The following is a 25,634-nucleotide window of genomic DNA, read 5'->3' on the forward strand; positions in this document are numbered from 1 at the left end:
GGTGTGTAAGTAGGGGCTCAGAGGGGAGCGGTGTCTTTGTCCCCAGGCAGCGACTGTTATGATGGATAACAGGGATTCCTAATACCCTGTGCCTCATGTTAAAACTGAACTGAGTCATGGACTTTGCTACTAAGGAATCTACTTTAGGGAGAGCAATTTATAGTCTGTTTAGAGTCTTATTAGGGGACTTCCCCAGTGATCCAGTGATTAAGATTCCACCTTTCAATGCAGAGGGTGTAGGTTTGATCCCTGGTTGGGGAACAAGGATTCCACATATCGCTTGGTGCAGCCAAAAATAAATACATAAAAAAATCAAAAAATAGAATCTTATTAGAAACCTCCCCACGACTCTATGGGAGATGTCATTTTAATGTTGTGTGCTCAGTCGTGTCCGCCTCTTTGCGACCCCATGGACTGTAGCCTGCCAGGCTCCTCTGTCCATGGAATTTTCCAGGCAAGAGTACTGGAGAGGGTTGCCATTTCCTCTCCAGTTTTAATGTTAAAAGAAGCCTATTACTACAAACGTCGATTCCACTTTTACCATTTTCATGTGTCTGCCTGTAATGTTACAGGAAGTTTCCAAAGAATACAACTGGTTTTGCGGTGGGCTTCATTATCACAGAATTTAAACGGATGGGGGTGGGATTTTGTTTTTTGTTTTTTTCCAATCTCCTTGACTGAGAGCCCACAGAGAGGGATCCAGCTGGAGATTTGGAGGCAGGAGGCCTGTGCCCCAGTTCCCGCTTTCCCTGTAACTCAGCGCAATCATGGGCAAGTCATTTAACCTTGATTTCTTAAATTGAGGATGGAATCACACCAATTAAGCCTGCCTCAAAGGAGCGTGAAAGCAGAAGGGAGCCACGAGCCAGTTCCCATTTCCTGCTCTTCTCATTCTGCTCTTTCTGTATGTTCATGTGCCTAAAATCACCACCACCGATCACCGCAGCAGAAAAGCACAATCAAGAGGGTTTCACTTCTCTGCTTCAAATCCTTTATAGGCTTTTCATTGCCTAATAAACCTCAGATCCGTGAGCTCCCCACACAGAATCCTCGCCTGCATCGACTTCCCTCTTTCACCTCAGTCTCCTTGATTCTCCTATCTTCTGTTCCAAGAACCCTTCCTCTCTAGCACTGCCGAGTGGCCATGGCTGGGCCATCCTCCAAGATCTGGCTTCAACACGACCCTTTCTTTGGGCCTGTGAACCCGCCCAGGCCCATCTTTAGCACGACCACCTTCTTTCTCCTCTGCTCCTACAACCCTCTGTGAGGACCTTCATTAAGGCAGTTTCTGCGGATTTGTAACTAATGATGTTTCTGTGTTCCCTTCCCTCACTGTATCAGTGTTTCTTTTGTGGTCCCTGCATCAGGATTACCTGGGATGCTCCTTAGAAATAAAGGCTTCTGGGTCCCACTCAAACTCAATGAATCACACCTTTGGAGGCAGGTATGTTTTGGGTTCGGTGAAGTCTGAGAATCACTGGGCTAGTGCATGAGCTCTCTAGAGGGAGGCAACACGCTCAATTCTCTGTGCGTCTCCAGAACTCAGCACGGTACCTGGCACGTAGCAGGCACTCAATCAACATTTGTGAGTGAATAAATCACTTATGCCCTTAGGATGTAGGCAAGCGGAGTTCCTGTCCTGAGGGTTTGGCATGAAGACGTTCTGCCTTAGGATGTCTCTAGAAACACATTCGGTCGAGCGGTGGGGCTATAAAAACGGCTGTTAGGATGCAAGAGATCAGATAGCACGACCATGTTTCTTTGCCGACACTGTTCTACATGGCTCTGCAAAAAGGACGGCAAGAGCTTAAAACAAAATCTGGGAAAGAAGGACTTTGGGCTGGGGGAGCCGCTGCAGATGGCAGCCTTGCGGAGGAGACCCTCCTTGTCGAGGATGCCCGGCACGCACTGGCTGTTGTCCAAGTGCAACTCCCTGGTGGAGTCGGCACCAGGATGGAGTCGGCGTTCCCTGCAAGGATGAACAATGAGTTCAGTTATGTGATGTGGGTGCCGAGAAGAAACACACCCCTCTGAACTTTTTTTTCTGCCCAGAAACAAATAAATAAAAAAATAGAAAACAAATTTATAGATGTTTATGCATGCTACTAAGTCACTTCAGTCGTGTCCGACTCCTTGCGACCCTATGGACTATAGCCCGCCAGGTTCCTCTGTCCATGGGATTCTCCAGGCAAGAATACTGGAGTGGGTTGCCATGCCATCCTCCAGAGGATCTTCCTGACCTGGGGACTGAACTGGCATCTCTAATGTCTCCTGCATTGGCAGACAGATTCTGTACCACTAGTGCCACCTGGGAAGCCTCATAGATGTTTATATATATATATATTTATATTTCATATAAATAGAGGCAAAATAAATATAAAATGGTAAAAACTATGTGCAGCCTAAATGTAGTCACTTGTGAGGTTACGTTCTACTAAAGTAGAAGCAATGGATTCCTTAGGACTTTTTCACTGAAAAGAGAATTTAGGGCTTCCTGGTGGCTCAGAAGTAGAGTCCGCCTGCCAATGCAGGAGACGTTGGCTTGATTCCCGGATCTGGGAGAATCCTGCATGCCATGGAGCAGCTAGGCCCACAGGTCACAGCTACTGAGCCCGTGCTCTAGAGCCCGCCAGCAGCAACCACAGAAGTCCTCGTCCTCTAGAGCCTGGTTGATCTGCAACAAGAGACGCCACCACCACGAGAAGTGAGCCCATCGCAATGAAGAGTAACCCCCGCTCACCACAATCAGAGAAAAGCCTGCAAAGCAAAGAAGACCCAGCACAGTCAAAAACAAAATAAAGAAATAAAAACTATAAAAAAAAAGAACTAAAAATGGAAAAAAAAAGAGCAAGAAAGAGATTTAGGGTCCAAACCCAAAGGGGAGCGTATCCGGTCCAGCCACAGGCTCCAGTGTAGAAGTTCCGTGCTTGGAAGGCATTCCAGGCCCAGACAGAAGCTGGGACCTGCAGAGGTGGAGGACCTGCTTCTATTACTCACTGGCCCTTGGGCATCCTTTCATTTAGCCTTCTTGAAAACCCATCTCTTTGAATTGAGGCTTTGCAGGGGCCCTCGCAAAATGAAGATGGAGACCACTTTATTTTATTTCTGAGACAATCAAATTTCTCTCCAAGAGGGAAATTTCAAGACTGGCTATTTTTGTAAATAGTGCACTTCAGCCCCACCAGTAACACCACACCCTGCACACCCGCTTCCGGCTGTGTGGCGACATTCTCACGGAATTTGTTTTCCTCAGGCATTAGGAAAATAACTGATTTTCCCTTCCCATGGGGAAAATTGAGTGCACCAAAATTTCTGGTCATTTTCTACAGTTTGCTCTGTGATTTCAAAATGGCACATTTCATTGTGCATGGATAAAACCAAGCAAAGGAAGCTGTTTCTTCTCTCCTGAGCTTCACCACTTGGCTCATAGGAGCAGGTGCCCTCCTGCTGCCAAGAGTCTCCAAGGCTGCCAGGAGTCCCAGACTTGGTCTCTGTAAGACTGGCTTTGCCCTCCCCAAGGAGGGACCAAGGCAGCATCTGAATGGCATTTGCATGGCGCTGGTGTCCAAAAGGCAACTTCCGGTGCTCTCCCGGCTGCTGTAGGACACAAAAGAGGTCAGGGAAGTGTCATTTCTTTCCCAAAGAGGTCATCCCAGATCTTGTCTCTGTGCCACACACCTTTGTTTCATGCATTCCTTTGAGCAAGCAACCACTTCTTCAAAAGACTCCTTTGAAAAAAGGAAGGGGCTCCTTTTTACCTTGGCAAGGAGACTATTGTTGCTCGAAAACAAAAGGAATCTGCACCTTCATCCCATGACATTGCTACAGGAACCTTATTTACAGTATGACAAAAACCCGGTCCATTCTTATAGCCTCATTAAATCTAAGCCTCATTTAACTAGTAGGACATTTTTACAATGGGTTTACTGGCGCACGGTGATAAATGGCTGTCTTACATCCTTCAACAATAGCCGGGTTTCAGCCATAACCACGATGTGTATAAACACAGCATCAGTTTAACAATGCACAGTGCTGAATAGCAGGAAGTGAAGGCAAACATTTTCCCCAAGCGCTTTTTGTATGTGTGGGGGGTAAAAAAAAAAAAAAAAAAGAAAAGGAAGAAAAAGAAAAAACTCACTAGAGGGAAATTTATAATTTTTTTTTTACAAGTCCAATGTTTCTACTAAGGAGGGTAAAGATGACCTTTGAAATTCATGACCTAGTTTAAAAAAATTTTCCTGAAATTTGATAATCTGATCCCTGAAAGATAAAAAGAGTAGGCAATAGACTCAAAATGACCCTATTCTTCTTTTTCAAAAATCCTATATCTGGAAAATGAATAGAATGGCTTGTGAATATACACAGCTCACCCTTCTAGAAACTGAAGTCTCGCTTGCTTATTTGAGAATATGAGTTAGGTTGCTGGGCAAATTAAAACCACCACAATATTGTAAATTAGCCTTAATTAAAATAAATAAATAATTTAAAAAAAAAGACTAGTGCCAAGCCAGATTCTAAAGCAATATTTTAAAAGATCAGAAGGCCTGTAAATTCTGGACTTTTTTCTCTGGGATAGAGCATCTAATCACCACATTCATATTCAAGACTGTGAAGGCCTCTTCCAAATACCTGAGGGGGCCAAAAGGTGGAGAAGCAGAAGGTCTCCTAACCTAGTGAAGAAAAAACTCAAATACACGCGACACAGTTAGATCCCATCCGGGTTTTCACTGGATTCTGATTTAATTTCACACCAAGTGCTATTGCATAACTGGACAGAGCAAAGCCTCTAGTATTTACACTGGAGACCAAGGTCTGACACTCTGTCTAAATGAAATTTCCCAGATGTCCCAAGCAGTTTTTACCTTGCTTTCACTCTAGCAGTTTGAAATGTCACTACCTATTGCTGGAGTGACAGGTGAGCATAAGCCAAACCTGGCTTGGCCGGAGCTCAGAGCAAACAGGCCTGGGAAGCAGCCTAAGATCCTCCTCCCTGCTCCTCCTGGGGACTCGGTGAATGTTCCCTCCCACCAAGCAGCTCTGGCAAAAGGGACTCAGAGCTTTGACAGTGACCCTCTCTACAGGCCAATTAATTAGGAGAGACTATGAACAAGTATTACTGAAAATAAAGGACATGATCTCTGTCTCTTTTCCTCTTTGTGCTTTAAGAACAAAAGGCTGCCCATCCAACTGAGTTTTGGCAATAGCTCTAATTTTATTATGAGAATATACATTTAAAACAGAACACCCGTTTTCCATAAAACTAGTTCTCATGGTGTAACGAAGATGAAAAAGCTAAGGGTATATCCTAAGATGACTCCAGTGTCTTTTTTTTCTCCCCCTTCTTCTTTTTAATACCAAAAGGCAGCTTCCACAACCTACGCCTTCCTCCCCACATGGGATGGGAGGTAATCAGAAAGCAGGGCTGTGTGCTTCATCAACAGTGTAAATCACGTAAGCATCGCTGTTTCCTCTAGGAAGTTGTCCCTCTGCAGATCAGCCTGGCTTACCATGATGAGATATGGGAGACCCCCACTCATCAAGGTAAAGATCCCTCACCTGGACAGTCCTGCCCAGATCACAATAGTCTTTGGACATATCCAGAACTCAGCGCTTTGAGACTGACTGACTGATGCCCTAACCATGAGGCTCAATGACTCAGTTTTCCCACTCGAATGCAGACAGGATGCTGACCTGGGGTAATGTTTCATCCTGAACTCAAAGCCTCTATGTCTTACCTGTGAAGCCAAACATAGTGTCTAAAATTTGAAAACTCTCTTCAGGCATGACTTGAGTTGTTCTTTATAAATACTGTTTCTGCAGAGAAAGCCTGCACTAGGACGAGTAGTGGAGGGAATCCTGAGGCAGTTTCTTTTGTTTTTGCTGTCATCCCCCATAATGAGGGGCAAATCAAGAATCTGGGGGAAAATTCACCTGGAAAGGAGACAACACTTAAGGAAAACACCGAATTTCCTTTGACTGTCTGAGGAACTGACGTGAGCACTGAGACATAGACAAATATGGATTCAACCAAAGGAGAACATATAGCTTTGCCTGACTAGTGACCCTTAGGTGAGAGGAACAGACGCGCTGCAGTGCAAGGGGAAGGGGGACCAGCATGCAACCAGCAAAATCAATCCTGACCATACAGAGGGTAACAGGTGGCCTGGCCACACCTTTATACTACTTGGGTGATTAAGCTGATAGTGGATGAATTCATTCATTCTCATTCTCTCTCATTCTTAAGCCTCTCTCTCTCTCTCTCCTGTGTTAAGAACTGTTTAAAGGTGCTGGATGGCTACCTAAACATTAAGGAATGTTGCAATCCAGCAATTCTGTCATTCTAAAAATCAAATGAAAAGAGGAATGAAAAGAAATGGTTAGCTTCCTATTTTTTAGCTCCCCTTTTCTCTATAGGGACAATGTATCTACATGGGGCCTTGACAATTGCTTAAACAATGCCACAACGGCCTCATATTTAAGATCATTTACACCAGCACCATCTTTCCAGGAAGGTTTGTTGTTTAGTCACTAAGTTGTGTCGGACACTTTTGTGACCCCATAGACTGTAGCCCACTAGGCTTCTCTGGTCCATGGGATTCTCCAGGCAAGAATACTGGAGTGGGTTGCCATTTACTTCTCTTCAAATACTCTGTGAGAACTAATTATTCAGGCAACCACACAGCTAGCAGCATGAACAAAAACTGTTTAGACTGACAAATATATGGCAATAGGAATTAACTCGCACTTGAAAAAACAGTGATCTATACTTCTGTTAGGAGAAGGCAATGGCACCCCACTCCAGAACTCTTGCCTGGAAAATCCCATGGTCAGAGGAGCCTGGTAGGCTGCAGTCCATGGGGTCGCTAAGAGTCAGACACGACTGAGCGACTTTACTTTGACTTTTCACTTGCATGCACTGGAGAAGGAAATGGCAACCCACTCCAGTGTTCCTGCCTGGAGAATCCCAGGGACAGGGGAGCCTGGTGGGCTGCCGTCTATGGGGTCGCACAGAGTTGGACACGACTGAAGCGACTTAGCAGTAGCAGCATACTCCTGTTAAAAATTAATACTTCAGTGAGAGGAATAAGTGGTAGAAAAAAATTCCTGGTGGGGTCAGACTTTTCAGTCTCTGCTTGGTAAATTTTATTCTCTGTCCTTTAACAAGAAGGAGCTCACTCAGAAGGTTTCAGTCTTTCTGAGAAAACAGTTCATCAGTATCTATGGAGTAAACCACCATGTTCTGAGAAGGCTCATCCAGCTCTGCTCCTTGGACGCCTTCTAAAGAGATGTTGAGAACTGGAAAAGGGGGTGTGGATGGAAGGACAGAGAGGTTTTTTGCCCTGGTCTGGGACAGGGTTCTCACAGAGGCTGGATCCTTAATGATGACATAAACTGATAATGTGCATGCATGCACGCTCAGTCGCTTCAGGTGTATTGGACTCTTTGCAACCCCATGCACTGTGCCCTGCCAGGCTCCTCTGTCCATGGATTTTCCAGGCAAGAACATAGGCGTGGGGTGACAGGCCCTCCTCCCGGGGATCTTCCCGACCCAGGGATCGAAGCTGTGTCTCTTATGTCTCCTGCATTGGCAGGTGGGCTCTTTGCCACTAGCACCATCTGGGAAGCCCCAAACCCATAGGGCAGTTTAAAAGAAGTTTCTCACTCATATACTGGTTTGACATTTTCACCTTCTAAGTTTTCAAAATGGTCCTTTCTTTTCCAATTGCTGAAAAGTGACATCCTCCTTAAGTTACCTGAGAAGCTTAAAATGACCCCTTGGCATTTTCAAATTGTTGATGTGTGCCCCAAATTTACAAAGTTGCAGACCCTAATGATACCAAAAGGCTTTCCTGGTGGCTCAGATGGTAAAGAGTCTGCTTGCAATGCAGGAGACCTGGGTTCGATCCCTGGGTTGGGAAGATCCCCGGAAAAGGAAATGGCAACCCACTCTAGTATTCTGGCCTGGGAAACCCCAAGGACAGAGAGGCCTGGCCGGCTACAGCCCATAGAGTCGCAAAGAGTCAGACACACCTGGGCAACTAACACACACAATGATACCAAAAGGTAAATGAAGGTCCATGAGAGAAAGCTAGCATTTACTCAGTGCCCATTAAATTCCAGCAATCTTTACATAGGTGGTTGCATTTAATCTGCAAATCAGTTATTTCATAACCTTTACGTTGAGGAGGCCCAGGGAGGTTAAGTAATCTGCTCAGGATCCCACAGTTAGTAAGTAACTGAGCCAGGGTTCAGATCCAGTTCTAAGTCTAAAAGCCATGCTCTTTCCCATGAACCAGAGGCTCCAATAAACTGTACAGTCTATGCTGTCCTGGCAAGTCATCCAGGTTTACTTGTGGATTGCCATAGTCCTACTTAGGTGTTCGTTCATACATGAATCTCCCCAGAATCTAGGTTCTCAGAGTGAATATATGATTTAAAGATACATGCACCCCAATGTCCATAGTTCATAGCAGCATTATTTATAATAGCCAAGATATGGAAGAGAAATAAATGCCCATCACCAGATAAATAAAGAAGATGTGTACACACACACTATGGGATACTACCCAGCCATTAAAAAAAGAATGAAATTTTGCAACTTGAAACAACATGGATGGACTTGGAGGGCCTCATGCTGAGATAACTCAGAGACAGAAAGACAAGTACTGTATGATATCACTTACATGTGGAATTTTTAAAATAAAACTAGTGAATGTAACAAGAAAAGAAACAGACTCACAAATATAGAGAACAAACAAGTGGCTACTAGTGGGAAGAAAGATGAAGGGAGGGACAAGACAGAAGTATGGGATTAAAAACTACAAATGATTATGTATAAAATAAATAAGCCACAAAGATATAATGGGCAATTCAGGGAATATAGCCAATATTTTAAAATAACTCTAATTGGAGTATAACCCTTAAAAACTGTGAATCACTATGTTGCATACCTGTAATTTATATAACATTGTACATCAACTGTACTTCAATTTAAAAGAAATGACACTAATGAACCAATCTGCATTCAATTCCTCCTATCCAAATGTCCAGGGCAAACTCTGATGAGGCAGAACCTAATATAATACACGCGAGGTGTTCCTGGAGCATAAGAAACACAGCCTTTCCCGTAACACACCATTCATGTCATAGTGTCACAGTGGGAGAAGCCCTGCGATCGGGTTCTGGCTCCTCCAAAGCAGCACCTCCCATCTGCTTCTCTGTTTTCTCTGGTGCCAAATGAGTGATTAAGATTAGATGATCTCAAAGTTCCTTTCCAGCTCCATGCATGAGAAAATGTTATGCAGTTGAGAGAGAAAAAGTGAAAAAATAAAATGCTAGTGGAACCATAACATGTTAGGAACCATAAAATGTTAGTGATAGAAAGGAACTCAGAGATCAGTTAGAGATCAAGCAATATTTTCATTTTACAAGAAGGGAGTAAGGGCCAAGGGGACAGGTGACACCCAAAATTACCAAAGAAAGTAAACCATGTATTTAATCTGGGTTCCCTGAGTCGTAGCAGCAACCCTTCTGCTGTAACACAGAGGAGGACAAGCTTGAAACATCTAATTAGCAAGAAGAGATTTTTTGAAAGTCAATAAAAAGCACAATTATCCATATCCCAATCAATCCAGAGTTCTGAATTAACTGAATTTTAATTTATTTTGCCCTCTCTTCCTGGTGGCTCAGATGGTAAAGAATCCACCTGCAATGCAGGAGATCTGGCTTCGATCCCTGGGCTGGGAAGATCCCCTGGAGGAGGAAATAGCAACCCACTCCAGCAATATTGCCTGAGAAATCCCATGGTCAGAAGAGCCTGGCGGGCTACAGTCCATGGGGTTGCAAAGAGTTGGACATGACTGAGCAACTAACACTCTTACAGGAAAGAGGCAAAAATATATCCCAATTGGGAGTTGGTTCATAAGGAGAAATTCGAGGAATAAATACACAGCCAACTCAAATAACTGTGTAAGTTCAAAGCCAGTTGTTCTCACATTTTCGGGGGCATAAAAATCACCCTGGGGGCTAAAGTGCAGATTTCCGTCCCACTGTCAAAGGTTCTGATTCAAGTCTAGGCAAGACCTAGCCACCGGATTAACGAGAACCAAGGTCAAGGCTGAGACCTGTATTCAGGAACCATGTATTCTGAGCCTAGATGAGTGGGACCAATAAAATTCTGTTGATTATGGTCACCTGGAAACACTAGATGACCCTGACTTAAAATTCCTAGGGTAATTCCAAAAAGGTACTGAAATAAAAGAGCCTTTTTGTTTAATCCTCAGAAATTTAAACTTACCACACTACCAAAGAGTCAGATACGACTGAGGGACTGAGCTCACACACACATACAACCACTCTATCACAGATGCCTGTTTATCAGGGAACTGTTACTTTCCATGCCCAATGTCAGCACATTCAGAAATAAACCCAATCACCTAATGTGGGACTTCTATGGGACAGGGGAATATCTGGTTTGAAGTAGAGTCGCTATGACAACTCTTGATTTTATAATAAGAAAATCCACAAACATCCCAGCAGAGAAAATAGAACCTAAACCACGGCTTTGGAAAGGCTGCATCTCTTGAGGTTTTTCTGCAATTGGAAACATTCACATCTTCATAAGAAAGAAGTCGTTGTAGCGCCCAGAGGTCACGTCATAAGATGAGGCCTTGACAAGAGATCATAAAATATTCAGTAGAGCAGCTTTCAGATCACAAAGTTTCACACAGAAGCTCTTTCTCCGGGTCATATTATTCCAAGATGTACTGCAAGCTAACAGTTACATGAAATGGGAAGTAATGTTCTCCTGCTCCCTCACCACCCCCATCCCCAAACCCAGACCTGCCAGATGTGTGGTTGGTTAGGATGGACTGAATATAAACCGGCATCAAATGTGTCTCTCTTTTTGGAAATCCTGAGCAGAACATGTGTATTGTGACAATTAGTTTTGCCCCAGGGTGGAAACTGCTTTCAGAAAGCGATGGACACTCTCTGCTTCCAGAAATGAAAGGACATGGTTTGAACGGTCTGGAGGCAAACAGCAGCAAGGGTGTCAGGCTGGGGTCTGCTTCACCTTGCAGTCCACACGGACACTTGGGTAGAAGAGAGAACACCGCGGGCTCGGTCCTTATGGAGGCGCACAGGGCGCCTTGTATCTGACACGCTCAAGACCACGTGCACCCTGAGATGAAGGCGCGCTGGACAGATGACAGCTTCACACCCTGTTCACAGCATTTCTGTCTAAATCTAGAGGCTCCTGTGTTCTTTGTGAAAGCTGGCTTTGCTTCTCTGCATTTATTATGCCATAGTTTTAACATTCTATTCTTTGCTTTTTGTTTTAAACACACCTCTGCTCTTGAGAAACCTGTATGCAGGTCAGGAAGCAACAGTGAGAACTGGACATGGAACCACAGACTGGTTCCAAATAGGAAAAGGAGTACGTCAAGGCTGTATATTGTCACCCTGCTTATTTAACTTCTATGCAGAGTACATCATGGAAATGCTGGGCTGGAAGAAGCACAAGCTGGAATCAAGATTGCCGGGAGAAATATCAATAACCTCAGATATGAGGATGACACCACCCTTATGGCTGAATGTGAAGAGGAACTAAAAAGCCTCTTGAAGAAAGTGAAAGAGGAGAGTGAAAAAGTTGGCTTAAACCTCAACATTCAGAAAACTAAGACCATGGCATCTGGTCCCATCACTTCATGGGAAATAGATGGGGAGATAGCGGAAACAGTGTCAGACTTTATTTTTTGGGGCTCCAAAATCACTGCAGATGGTGACTGCAGCCATGAAATTAAAAGACACTTACTTCTTGGAAGGAAAGTTATAACCAACCTAGATAGCATATTAAAAACCAGAGACATTACTTTGCCAACAAAGGTCCGTCTAGTCAAGGCTATGGTTTTTCCAGTGGTCGTGTATGGATGTGAGAGTTGGACTGTGAGGAAAGCTGAGCACCAAAAAATTGATGCTTTTGAACTATGGTGTTGGAGAAGACTCTTGAGAGTCCCTTGGACTGCAAGGAGATCCAACCAGCCCATCCTAAAGCAGATCAGTCCTGGGTGTTCATTGGAAGGACTGATGCTGAAGCTGAAACTCCAATACTTTGGCCACCTCATGCGAAGAGCTGACTCATTAGAAAAGACCCTGATGCTGGGAGGGACTGGGGGAAGGAGGAGAAGGGGACGACAGAGGATGAGATGGTTGGGTGGCATCACTGACTCGATGGGCATGAGTTTGAGTAAACTCCGGGAGTTGATGATGGACAGGGAGGCCTAGCATGGTGTGATTCATGGGGTCACAAAGAGTTGGACACGACTGAGCGACTGAACTGAACTGAACTGCTTCCCTTGGCCATAATGTAAATGTGGAGTCCAATTCCCATTCCCATGCCCATTCCCAAATGGAGAAAACCTTTACTAATAAGAATCAGTTGTGTACAGATATCACATTTTTTGGGGGTAGGGAGGGTGGGACTAGGGTGTGCTAAAAAGAACCTGAAAATTGCTAGCAGCAATGTAAAACAGTGCAGCCACCATGGAAATGACATTTTTCCCCTCAAAAAATTAAACATAAAATTATCATAGAGTCCAGAAATTCCACTTCTGGCTATATACCCCAAAGGAATGAAAGCAGGGACTCAGAAATCTGTACACGCATGTTCTTAGCAGCATGATTCATACTAGTCAATAGGTAGAAGCAACCCAAGTGTTCATCAATGGATGAATAAACAAAATGAGGTGTAAACATAAAACAAAATATTATTCAGCCTTAACAAGGAAGGACATTCTGATACATGCTGGATGAACTGATACTACAACATGGATGAACCCTGAACACAGTATGTTAAGTGAAATAAGGCAGACACAAGAGGACACATACCGTTTGATTCCACTTAGGTGTGGTACCTAGATAGTCAAGCTGATGGAAACAGAAAGTAGAATGGCTGCCAGGGGTTGGGGGGAGGGAGAAATGGGAGTTAATTATTTAATGGTTATAGAGTTTCCATTTGAAATAATAAAAAAGTTCCGGAGGTGGTGGTGGTGATGGTTACATAACAGTATGAATGTACTTAATGCCACTGAACTGTACATTAAAAATGGTTAAAATAGTAAATTATGTCATGCAACCTAACATAATAAAAAAAAAAAAAAAACACTCTGACAGGAAAAAACGTGATGTTGCACCAGTAATACCACTGAATGGGACTCAGCACTTCATCTGAGCCACAACAAAGTCTAGCGCCAAGGGGAAAGGATGCTCTACCTTCCGTAAATCATATTCCAGTATCAGTATCCTGAGAAGCCCCAGTGACTGTCAGGGTTGCTACAGGATAAAGAAATGGAGACACATGACCCGAGGGCTTCCCAGGTGGCTCAGTGGTAAAGAATCCGCCTGCCAGGGCAGGACACACAAGAGACTCGGGTTTGATCCCTGAGTCGGGAAGATCCCCTGAAGTAGGAAATGGCAAGCTGCTTCAGCATCCTGGACTGGAAAATTCCATTGACAGGGAAGCCTGGCAGGCTATACAGTTCATGGGGCTGCAGAGAGTCAGAGATGTCTGAGCATGCACAAATGACCGATGACCGGTGCAAAGTCTGGCACCACGAGGCAGGGATGGGATAAAAAGGACCTTAAAAATGAGAAAACACGCTTTGAGAGTTGATCACAATGGCTAAATCTTTATGAGGAGTAAACATTCTTTTGGCCCTCACATATGTAAGTGAAAATCATCTCGACAACTTAATCTCTACAACTTTTTTCCTAGGTCTTATTTCAGAGTCTGAAGGTAAGCATCAGACATCTCCTATAACAAACAGGAACTCTGCTGTGTTTCAGGGGATGATCCTGTGTAAACATTCAGGCAGAGATGCCGGGCATTCACTGTCCGGCATAAATTCATCTGATGAACTTACCAACTGTAATTCAAAACGTTTATGTGTTCCTTTCAGGTATTGCTAGACCCAGAAGTCTGGAAGTGGGGAAGTTAGGGGAAGCTGGGTGAAATACTGTGGATATCAACAAAGGGATTCGCAATAAAGAACTCGGAAAGCTCCGCCCTGGATCTGGGCACGTTTTGAGAACATAAAACTCCAAGGACACAGGCAACACCTGTTCTTCATTACCCCCCTTTCCAGGGTAAAGATACGCCTGTACCAGGGGATAATCACAGATATAAACATTCTATTAACTTAACAAGAAATCAAAAACAGCAAAAAGCAGAATGCAAACAAGACAAACGACAAGCACCAACCACCAGCATCACCTCACTTATGGAATTCTTTGGCAAATCTGGAAAGAGAGGAAAAAAAACCACCCACAACCTACAGATTCAACTGGGCATGAAGGAATAACAAGACTTCAATGTAGGCTCTGCATAAAAATCACGGCATAAATAATGCAAATTATTTTTTTTAATGTAAAGATACAAAGAATCTTTTAAAAGTATGCTCACAAGTACGTTTTAAAAGGAAGAGGGAAGTTGCTCTCTTTTAAGTATAATTTTAAACAATGACTTCCTTCATTTAACACGGAAAAAAAAATCCTGTTTCTATTTCTGGCCCTCAATCTATTTTCTTGGACTAGATCTCCAAGAGAAGTTTACTAACGTCCAAGGACTTGCAAACAAGGAATCCAATAATATCCCATTCCCATCCACTCGAATGTCCATGTAACTGATTAAATAAAAAGCCACTGTAGTATGTTTAATTGATGGAAACTGAAATAAACAGATGTATTTATTACCCGCATGGCAAAAAGTATGGAAAAGGGTACAGCTCCTATCATCTGGCATTTATTTGATGAATGGAAAGTTTAATAAAAAATCTAAAAAGGCACATATGAAGAGATTTTAAATCTGGAGGAAACAAAAAAGAATCACACAAAAGGAAACTGGTTAGAGAAAAGAGTTTTAACTGTTGCAGGAAAGAAGGAATTTCTTCAAGAGCCTGTGGTTTAGAAAAAAGGAAATACAATAGTTAAGAAAAAATAAGTGACTTTGGCATTGAATTTGTCCATTTTTATTCAAATGGTAAACTTAGAGAGAGAAGAGGTTAAGAAATGTTTCTCTGCTATCTATTCAGGCCAATTTTGAAATGTCAGTTCCAATACACAACTGAGAACCATTGAAAGAAATAAACACCAAAGAACTGTAATTATGTAAAGGAAAGGAGCTTCAAAGGGGAGCTGTCCACTTCCTGCCCCCAGTAAGCAGCTTCGAGTGGACATCTGTTGATTGCTTTCCCAGGCTCCTTCTTCCGCTCCTCTTTCCCACAGCCCCAGCTTCCACCTGAACATCCAGGGTAAGCTGACTCCTCTTCAGGACCACAGGACAGAGCTTGCAGCTTAGGCTAAGGATGGGGTGCTTTTCATCGCTCCGGCCCTAGTGATCGGGCTTATGGGCCCAAGTCAGCCAGCAGGATCCGCTTCCGGATTTTACCAAGTCTGGCTTCCCTACATGCGGTCTCTTTGCCTTTCAGTCTCACAGAGCCACTAGCAGCTGATCTGAGAGCGTGAAGAGACAGTATGCCTGAGAACAGAGCCAACCTAGGAAATGGAGAGAGACCGTGCTGCAGTCACATGTCTAGGGTCATGTTAAAACCTCCTCTAAAGCCATATCTGGGCTGGTAAAAAATATGCCTGCAATGGATTTGATCCGTGGGTTGGGAAGATACCTTGGAGAGGAAATGGTACTCCAGTATCTTGCCTGGATAATCCCATGGACAGAGGAGCCTGGAGGGCTACAGTCCATGGGGTTGCAAAAGAGTCAGATATGACTTAGTGACTAAACAACAACATCATCAAAGCCCCGTGTACTTTGAATTTTTAAAAAATGTGTGCCAATACATTTGCTCAAGCCAATTTGGCTTGCAACATTAAAATCCTCACTGATACACTGCTATGCCTGAACTGTTAAAATATATATTTCAATATATTAAAACATCATTCACACGTACCCCATGCTGGCGAATTTTTTTTTAACATTAAGTCAGGGAAGGGCTAGGTTGAAATTTACCCATGCAATGTCTAAAGAGACAGGATTCAAAGAGAACATTTAAATTAGTAGACTATAAGCAGATATACAGTAAGCATTCAATAAAAATTTGGTTAGTTAAATTGATAAGTTTAGGATATCTTAACAAGTATGCAAATACTCATGACAAATAAATGAAATGAGATAAACACATACTTGCCCCTTTGACTTGATCTTTAATCACAAAAGGCCAGAAGTAACCAGACTTTTGGATCTCATAGACATGTAAAATCTCAAGGAATGTGTAAGGTACTAATAAGTTGTTAATTTTTATTCTATCATGAAAGGATGTGTGTGCGTGCTCAGTAGTGTCCAACTCTTTGCAATCCCAAGGATGGTAGCCTGTCAGGCTCCTCTGCCCATGGGATTTTCCAGGCAAGAATACTGGAGAGGGTAACCATCTCCTCCTCCAGGGGATTTTCGTGACCCAGGGATCGAATCTATGTCTCTTGCACCTCCTGCACTGGCAAGCAGATTCTTAACCACCATGTCACCTGGGAAGCCAGCATGAAAAAATACTAAAGCACAAACATGCACACTCACTCACAAACACCACACCTGACTATCATCTACTATGTTTCATTAGAAAATAAAATGTAGGATGAACATAATTTCAGAATAAAGAACAGTCCTTCTTAAGAAAAGCTGATAACATACAATAAAACATGACACATATAAACACTTTGTCTTTCTCACTGTCATAATAACCCCATGAAAGTTTACTTTAGTTTTTCCATATACGTAACTCTAATTAACCATTTTGAAACTTAGGCTTTTCACTAATTCAGACTGCTCTTTCTAAACTGTCTGAAAAAACAGCACTTTCTGAGTCTCTTCTATGCCAGTGGGTGGAAACCTGTTAGTCTGAGACTATGTTGCCTACGAGGAGAGTCTCTGATCAAGTTTAGAGAAAAACACATGAATATTCAAAGCTGTTTCCTGTTGCTCACCTTCAATTTACTTTTATGATTTAATAATTTTATAAAATTACAATCCTATAATTTATTTTATGTTTGAGTTTCTATCATGCACGCGTGCTAAGTTATTTCAGTCGTGTCCGACTCTTTGCAACCCCAGGGACTGTAGCCCGCCAGACTCCTCTGTCCGTGGGATTCTCCAGGCAAGAAAACTGGAGTGGGTTGCCATGCCCTCCTTCAGGGAATCTTCCCAACCCAGGGATCGAACCTTTGTCTCTTCTGTCTCCTGCTTTGGCAGGCGGGTTCTTCACCACTAGTGCCACTTTCTATCATGAGGGTGCAAAAATTTAGGTAAGTGCTCAAGGAAGTTAACTTCTCCCTGGTGGCTCAGATGGCAGAGCACCTGCCCACAATGTGGGAGACCCGGGTCTGATCCCTGGTTCGGGAAGATCCCCTGGAGAAGAAAATGGCACCCCACTCCAGTTCTCTGGCCTGGAAAATCCCATGGATGGAGGATCCTGGTAGGCTACAGTCCATGGAGTCGCAAAGAGTCAGACACGACTGAGATACTTCACTTTTTCAAGGCAGTTATTGGGTTGGGGAGCCTACAGGAACACCCCCGAGGCATCTTGATACCTCACAGACTCTCTGATACCATCCCACTCAGTTAAGCACCAAGTGATCTAAGTGATGCTATTCAGCAGACTGAGTCTGATTCCTATTTCTGCTCCTCACGAGCTGTATGACCTTAGGCAAGTCACCTGTGGGTCTTGGCTCTGGAGTCTATACGGTGATGGGTAATGTAGCTTTCTCACCAGGTTGTGAAGATGAAATAAAATGTTCAGCACCATGTCTGGCACATGGTAAGTTTTCAATCAAACAGAAAGAGTGATACTCTGCAAATTAAAGGATATCAAATGTTTCAGGCTGCCACTGCATTTATAGTTCATGTAGGTGCGGTAAGTAGGTGAGGTTGGACTATGAGAGCAATTGGAAAAAGTGATGGGACCTATGGCATGGACCTCAGAAGACCTTAAACTTTTTGGTTATTTGCTTAAGCAAAATACCGTACATGGAAAACATCACATTTGGAGTCCAAATGTAGCCCTAAGTCCTAGTTTCGAATCTTTGGCAGGTAGAATCTGACAAGATAGTGAAAAGGAGAATGTTTTAGTGAATGAAACATCTTAGAAAGCTACACCTAAATTTGTAGTAACTATAATGCCTTCCCTAAAGTAACCACTTGCTAACACATCAGTCTGTTTTATTCCTGTGCACAACACTTAACAGTCTCTGATACTCTTCTCTTACATTATTTCCATTTTGGATCTGCTGATTTCTTCCTAGAATGAAAGTTCTATGAGACCACAGACATTATTCCTGAGCCCAGCAGAAGATGGTGTTCTACCAATATTTGTTGTATGACTAAAGTAAAGTTATGATTTGATCCGGCAAATTTCTACACAGAATCATTACTTTCAGATTAGGAATTTTAGTTTCTGAAATCTAACAGATTTATCTTCCCCTCTGAATAAGGACTCCACAAAGTGATCGATGTACAGTAGCCAGGTAATTCAATAAAGGGATTAATATCAATATGGAGAGTTCGTTTCAAAGCTGCTTAAGAGGAACTTGGATTTAGCAACTGTAGGATGCGACTGCCCTCCCATGGGGCTGGAGTGATAAAAAGAGTAGGTACTGTTGCCAGTGGCCAGGACCACCCCAACAACCGAGGCCATGATGGCCCACCCAGCAGAAGCTGCGTCCCTGGCAGAGCAATCTGGAATCCCAGCCGGCAGCAGTTGGTCCGCCCTGTGACCCAGACAGGAGCAGGCCAAGGGCAGAGAATGGAGCTGATGCAAACAGCAAACGATCAGCATGACCTGTGACTTCTAATACCAAAGGGGCAATGACTTGCGTGGATCTAATCACATGCCAGGCACTGAACTGGTTCTGTTATCTGCCCCCACGTTAAAGGCTTTTGCAAACTGAACACAAACAGTACTTCTCGGGCCTCAAACCTACTAAATTTTTGGACTAAACTCCATTTGAAAGAGATAATTATTAAGACCACGTCTTTCTGATTCTCCTGAGCAAACTGGTAAGACTGGGAAGCCATGTTTAACACTGTACCTATCTGAAATACTCCTGAGTCTCTGAGTAGAAAGAGAGAAAGAGAAAGAAATATTATAACAAATACTTTCAGCATATACACATATTTCAAATTTTTTTACCTTCACACATGACAGAATAGTTAACAGAAATATTTATCTCTGTTTGGTTTTCCTCTGTTTTTCTCTCCCTTATTCCAAGAAGGTCTTTGTGTTCCTTTGCCTCAGGGGTGTTTGTATATCACCGGTTTAGGTGGAAGTTGCCAGAAACAGCCCTTACCCCCACCCTTCCTGGCTTTTGTTTTCACTGAGGGCATGAGGCTAGGTCAACACCCTGGGGAGGGAAGCAGGGTCAGTGCCCTTGGGGCTGGGGGCTGGGGTGTGTGTGCGTTTGGTGCCTGTGTGTGTGTGTGCCTGTGTGTGTGTGTGTGCGCGCGCACGCAACGGTGAAGGTTTACCAGCAGGTTGGAGAGGGAGCTTCTCTACATGAAATAACAATGAGTTCTCACTGTCTGGAGCAGTGGGGACTCAGGTGCAATTCCTGCCAAAGGGGCAGGGTGGGCGGGGGAGGGACCAGCCCTCAGCAGCAACTGCTGTGTGAGGTTCGTCAGGAGGCCAACCCATGCCCTCACCTCCAGCTTGGGCAGAGATCCCCCAGCCTGAGTCAGGGAAAACGCAGTCATCACCTGCTTTCAAGGGACCATGCAAGGCCACCAAAGAACCAAAGTCCAGAGGGCCCCTCCAAGGCCCCTGGTTGGGAGTGAGGGCAAAGGGAGCCTCAGTCATGAGCGAGATCTAATTTCTTCCTGCTCTAAGGACTCAGATTTAGATTTATTTCAACTCTAAAAGCAAACAAACAGATAAGCTGATGTGAAATTTCTTGCATCTGTGTATCCTAGTGGAATAACATTCACATCTGCTACACATGTTTAAATGTTTAAAAACTCCAAGTGGTTGGTGCAGAGTTATTGCTCACGCCTTGGGCTTTCATCAGCACACGCAGCTGTGGAACTGGTGGGTGTGAGAAGGGGTGGGTTCTGTGCAGAATCTTACCTCGGAGATAGACTTGCTGACGGTACAGCAGAACTACGGTAAGACGGCAGGGGTGTCCCAGAGGCTAATGAGAAAGGACCGACCCCACAACCTCTCCAGAGAAGGCGTCAGAGCTCCCCCATGGCCCCGGACACAAGTGAAAGATGCTGTCTATTACAACAGGGTTTCCCAAGCTTCAGTCCCCATGTACTCGAGTCATGATTCATTTTCCACATCTGCGTACCACCTGAACTAATATTTACTAAATATTTCTCTGCATATGGCCGCAGTTTTAATACTTAAAGAAGTTTATCCTCACCATAAACAATAACATCCATTAAATCACAAGTTTGGTGTGTACACACACACACACTCACTTTTCAATATGCGTGCCATAAATACAAAATTACTAAAGGACACACGTTCATCTGTGTGCTGCCTGGGATTATGTCATGCTTCGTGTCGTGTTAAGTCGCTTCAGACGTGTCCGACTCTTTGCGACTCTGTGGACTGTAGCCTGCCAGGCTCCTCTGTCCAGGGGATTCTCCAGGCAAGAACACAGAAGTGGGTTGCCATTGCCTCCTCCAGGGGAGATTCCCGACCCAGGGATTGAATCCATGTCTCTCATGTCTCCTCCAATGGCAGGCAGGCTCTTTAACACTAGCACCACCTGGGAAGCCCTCAGTGGCATAACTTGGCCCAGTTTGTAAGAGGTATGGTTGTTTGGGATATTCTGATCAGATTTTTGTCTTCCCTTCAATCCCAGTCTCCTGACTTTGACATCTTTCTGATGATGACTGAGAGAGAGAGAAAGAAAGAGAGGAAGGGATGAAGAAAGAGAGAGTGCGAGAGAGAAAGAAGGGGGACAGAAGGAGGAGGGGAAAGAAGCGGAAAGAAAAAAGAAGAGAAATAAAAGATGCTCAGAGGAAAGAAGTGGAAAGAAAAAAGAAGAAACAGAAACAAAAGATGCTCAGGCAAGAGATCCAAATTAAAACAGACTAGGAACCTCTCTATGTGTGTATGTGTGTGTGAACAAGGCATTCACACCAGTAAGTCTGTTTATCAAAAACACAGTTGCCCCGTGAAGGGCCAGTGTTATCCTGAACAATTACACAATGCTGGTCCCAAGCACAAGCCTGGAAATAGGAAGCATGTATGCTCTAATCCTCCAGGCTTACCCTGTAGCTCCCCTGGCCACTTGATCTTGGCCTCTTCAGAAGCTCCCAGCTGGCTGCACGGCCCGGCCTCCCTCCACCCTTCCCTTCTTACCTCTCTTATCGGCTCAGGAAGAAATTTCTGCAAAACTCTTCCTCTGGTCACTGATATCTCTGGGAACCAAATCCATTAAGATATTTTTGATCCTTACTCATGCTATTTTGAATGTCTGGTGCACAGGAAGGAACCGATAAAAATAGAATTACAATGCCCTTACTGCCAAAGTAGCAAAGGGGCTGATGAAGATTGATGTCTGAATAAACATACAATAGCAGGCTCTCCAATTTTAATAGCCTTTGATGGAAGCAGAAAAGGAGTGAGTTTTCCCTGGCTGTGTGTGTGTACATTTCTGTTCCCTGACTATGTATTTTTTTTTCTTAAAATATGTGCCTTTTTGTAAATATTAAAAGCTCCCTGGTGGCTCAGATGGTAAAGAATCTTCCTGAGACGCGGGAGACCTGGGTTCATTCCCTGGGTCGAGAAGATCCCCTGGAGAAGGGAATGGCTACTCATTCCAGTATTCTTGCCTGGAGAATTGCCTTGGACAGACAAGCCTGGTGGGCTTCAGTCCATGAAGTCACAAAGAGTCCGGACACGACTGAGCCATTTCCTTAGTTTAGTTCCTTAGAATAACAACAACCTAATAATATAAAATAATGGCTAATATTCGGTGAGCACTTACTAGATGACAGGCATGGTTCTAGGAAGTTTACATGTACCGACTCATCCAATCTGTACAACAAATAACCTAGTAGGGATGCAGTTCCTCTTTTCTTTGTTTTTATTTTTATTTTTTTCATTTATTTTTATTAGTTGGAGGCTAATTACTTTACAATATTGTAGTGGTTTTTGTCATACATTGACATGAATCAGCCATGGATTTACATGTATTCTCCATCCCGATCCCCCCTCCCACCTCCCTCTCTACCCGATCCCTCTGAGTCTTCCCAGTGCACCAGGCCCGAGCACTTGTCTCATGCATCCAACCTGGGCTGGTGATCTGTTTCACTATAGATAATATACATGTTTCAATGCTGTTCTCTTGAAACATCCCACCCTCGCCTTCTCCCACAGAGTCCAAAAGTCTGTTCTGTACATCTGTGTCTCTTTTTCTGTTTTGCATATAGGGTTATCATTACCATCTTTCTAAATTCCATATATATGTGTTAGTATACTGTATTGGTCTTTATCTTTCTGGCTTACTTCACTCTGTATAATGGGCTCCAGTTTCATCCATCTCATTAGAACTGATTCAAATGTATTCTTTTTAATGGCTGAGTACTATTCCATTGTGTATATGTACCACAGCTTTCTTATCCATTCGTCTGCTGATGGACATCTAGGTTGCTTCCATGTCCCAGCTATTGTAAACAGTGCTGCGATGAACATTGGGGTGCACGTGTCTCTTTCAGATCTGGTTTCCTCGGTGTGTACGTCCAGGAGTGGGATTGCTGGGTCACATGGCAGTTCTATTTCCAGTTTTGTTTTTTTTTTTTTTTCAGAATGAGGCGTTCTGATTTATTACTCAAAAATGGTTCATTTTTTATTTAGCTTTCTGACTCTGTGCTTGTGCTTTCAATACTTTCACAACGATCTTCTGCTCTTCAATAAGGAAAGCACGCTTGATCCTGTCGTAAGAAGCCGCCATGGAGAACAGTGCGGAGATTTCTTTTCCTTGTTTTTAGTATTTACTTGCTTCAGGCTTCCTCGGGTCTTGGCTGTGGCACGTGGGCGCTGCACTTTGTGGCACTCAGGCTCTCTACATGTGGCGTGCGGGCTTAGCTGCCCCCTGGCATGAGGGATCTTACATCCTGGAAAAGTGAAAGTTAGTCACACAGTCATGTCCGACTCTGCGACTCCATGGACTGCAGCCTGTCCTGCTCCCTGTGCCATGGAATTCTCCAGGCGAGAGTACTGGGGTGGGTTGCCATTTCCTTCTCCAGGGGATCTTCCCGACCTGGGGATCGAACCCGGGTCTCCTGCATTGCAGGCAGATTCTTTACCAACTGAGCCACTAGGGAAGCCCCTCGTTCCCGGACCAGGGATGAAACCCAAGTCCCCTGATTTCGAAGGCTGATTCTTAACCACTGGACCACCAAGAAAGTCCTTGCATGGTTACTTTTACTCCTTTTCTATAGATGAGGAAACTTAGAATCAGAGGTGTAACGATAGCATAGCAGGGAAATCCAAGTCCGGCCCTGCTTCTCCAAACATCATGTATGTCTGCAGGAAAGCTCCATAAGCACTGCTTCTTCCCATCCTCCTCTGTGAGAATATCTAAGATGCAGGTTGCTACAAGTACTAAAGGAGAGGTGTGTAAAGTCCTTCAGAGACTGCCAGCCACAGAGTAAGCCCTCAAAAGCAAAGCATAATCACCATCATCACCATCATTCCTTCTCCCACATCCTCCACTGATTAGGAAGATAACTGTTTCTCTCTCTCTCTCTCTAAATATAATATTAATCAAGTAAATTTCAGTGCAAAGAGCATGGCCTAGCCCCTATGATCTCTCCAAGAAAATAAGCTTGGGCTCCTGGTCATGGTGCCCTGGAAGGCATCCAGAGAACTCCACAGGGAGTGTCTTGAGCCCATCAAGAACCACATCCCTTAACCAGCAGCATTCAAAGTATGGTTGGCAGTCATTTCAACTCAAAGAGTCTTGCTTGCCTATGAGTGGTTATTCTTATGCCTGTGATTGAATTCTTTCAGCTGTTCATTTAAACCAATCTATTTTTATTTTAGCATGCTTCTTTATGTAACTTGACTATTTAACTTCATTTAATACTTTCCTTTTCAGATATAAGTAGAATGGTACAGCATGCAGTGGTCAGTGTGAAGACAGTGATTTAAACACAAAAGTTCCTGATGCGAACACAAGAAACTTCAGAAAACATTCTCCCTTCATTTATCTCCTACGCTACTAGGTTCAGCTTGAACCTTCAAGCCAACAAGTCCCCGTGATCAGCAGCACGCACCAATTAAAAGTAGAGTGTTTACATCTTCAAATCATTCACAGTCTTATTTAAATCACCCATGCTCTGAGCTACTTGCATCTACGTCCCCAAAATCTCCCACTCCTCCCAACTGAGGACCTGGGAGCTCATTTCCTGCACCTTCACTTTGCTACTACTTTAGCCCAACACTGGGCACCCAAGGTCTGTTTCTCTCCTTGCTTCTCTGTCAATGGCTGTTTCTCTCCTTGCTTCTTCCGCCACTTTATTTGCCTTGAGTCATCCTCAATAGATTTCCGATCTCTAAGACTCTACACGAATACGCCTCCAAGGACAATGAAAGAAGAAAACTTGCAGAATGTGCCAGTTATGAAGGCACCTGGCTATATTCGAGTCAAAAAATTCAACATCTCTCAAAACGAGACTCCTTGGGAAAAGACTCAGTTAATGTTAATGGTCTATTATCAGGTTACTGGGATTATTTAATACTAGTTGGCAAGCCAAAATCTAATCTTAATTTCTCCCTTACTGTTGGTCCATCAGTCCTATATCTTTCAATTCCATCTTCTCAACATGTCTGGAGTCTTGCTGTCCTTTTCATCTCTGCCCCTCACCCCCAACCTCCAGAGAGTACCTGAAGGAAGATTCTCTTCCCAATCTTGTTCTTGGACAATTAACAACATTTCTGACTACTGTTCCTAGTCTCATTTCCTTTCTTGCTCGCTTCATTTTCGTCTACACTGCTGTTAGGGTTCTTCCCAATAGAGTCAAATCATTCTCCCACTTTGAACTCATGGCTCACCAGAACCAGAAGATAAAGTCCAAACTCTTTCACCTGGCTCATCTGGCCCTTTATGGCCTTCTTATCCCACCACACCCAGCATTCTCGCCACAGAATAATAATACTTCCAGATCCTAAATTCTGAATTGCTTCAATTCATTGTATGTGTGGCTCTTTCTGCCTGAAATATTCTCTTACAGATTCGTCTCAATCTTCCTGAAGGATTTTCTTACCCACCCAAAGCTCAACTGGGTGCTCATCATGTCTATCTCCAAAGGAATCTTAAAAAAGTAGCTGTAGTGCTTATGAAACTTGGTTATTAAATGAGCAACTTGCCTCTCTTTAGTAAGGGTCATTATTTTATTTTGTTCATTCTCATATTCCCAGTACCTAGCACTGTGCCTCACACAGACCAGGCAACTCAACAAATGTTAGCCAAGTTAATAAACAAAACCCAAGACACCATAAAAGTATGTTTTACTACTGAGTACGGACTCTAGAAGGATCCTCTGAGAATATTCGTCTTCTTGAATTTGCTTTATTTCTCTCATGGACCCAGAATCCAAGGATCTCTAAAGGACAACAAAT

At 43.7% G+C, this 25,634-nt stretch overlaps 1 protein-coding gene across 5 annotated transcripts in view; it reads right to left on the minus strand.

Moving 5' to 3' along the window:
* Positions 1-25,634, minus strand: part of MPPED2 (metallophosphoesterase domain containing 2) — a 197,350-nt gene that overhangs the window by 48,593 nt on the left and 123,123 nt on the right. Inside the window, exon 5 of one of the 5 annotated variants that reach the window (XM_043482797.1) lies at positions 2,388-3,597. The exons of the other annotated variants lie outside the window; for them this stretch is intronic. Within the exon in view, the coding sequence (XP_043338732.1) occupies positions 3,324-3,597 (274 nt within the window). The 3' untranslated portion in view covers positions 2,388-3,323. Of the gene's footprint in view, positions 1-2,387; positions 3,598-25,634 lie in introns of those variants that run through there. 5 annotated transcript variants of the gene reach the window in all.

The sequence above is a fragment of the Cervus canadensis genome, chromosome 11, assembly GCF_019320065.1.
Source record: "Cervus canadensis isolate Bull #8, Minnesota chromosome 11, ASM1932006v1, whole genome shotgun sequence".
NCBI lineage: Eukaryota > Metazoa > Chordata > Mammalia > Artiodactyla > Cervidae > Cervus > Cervus canadensis.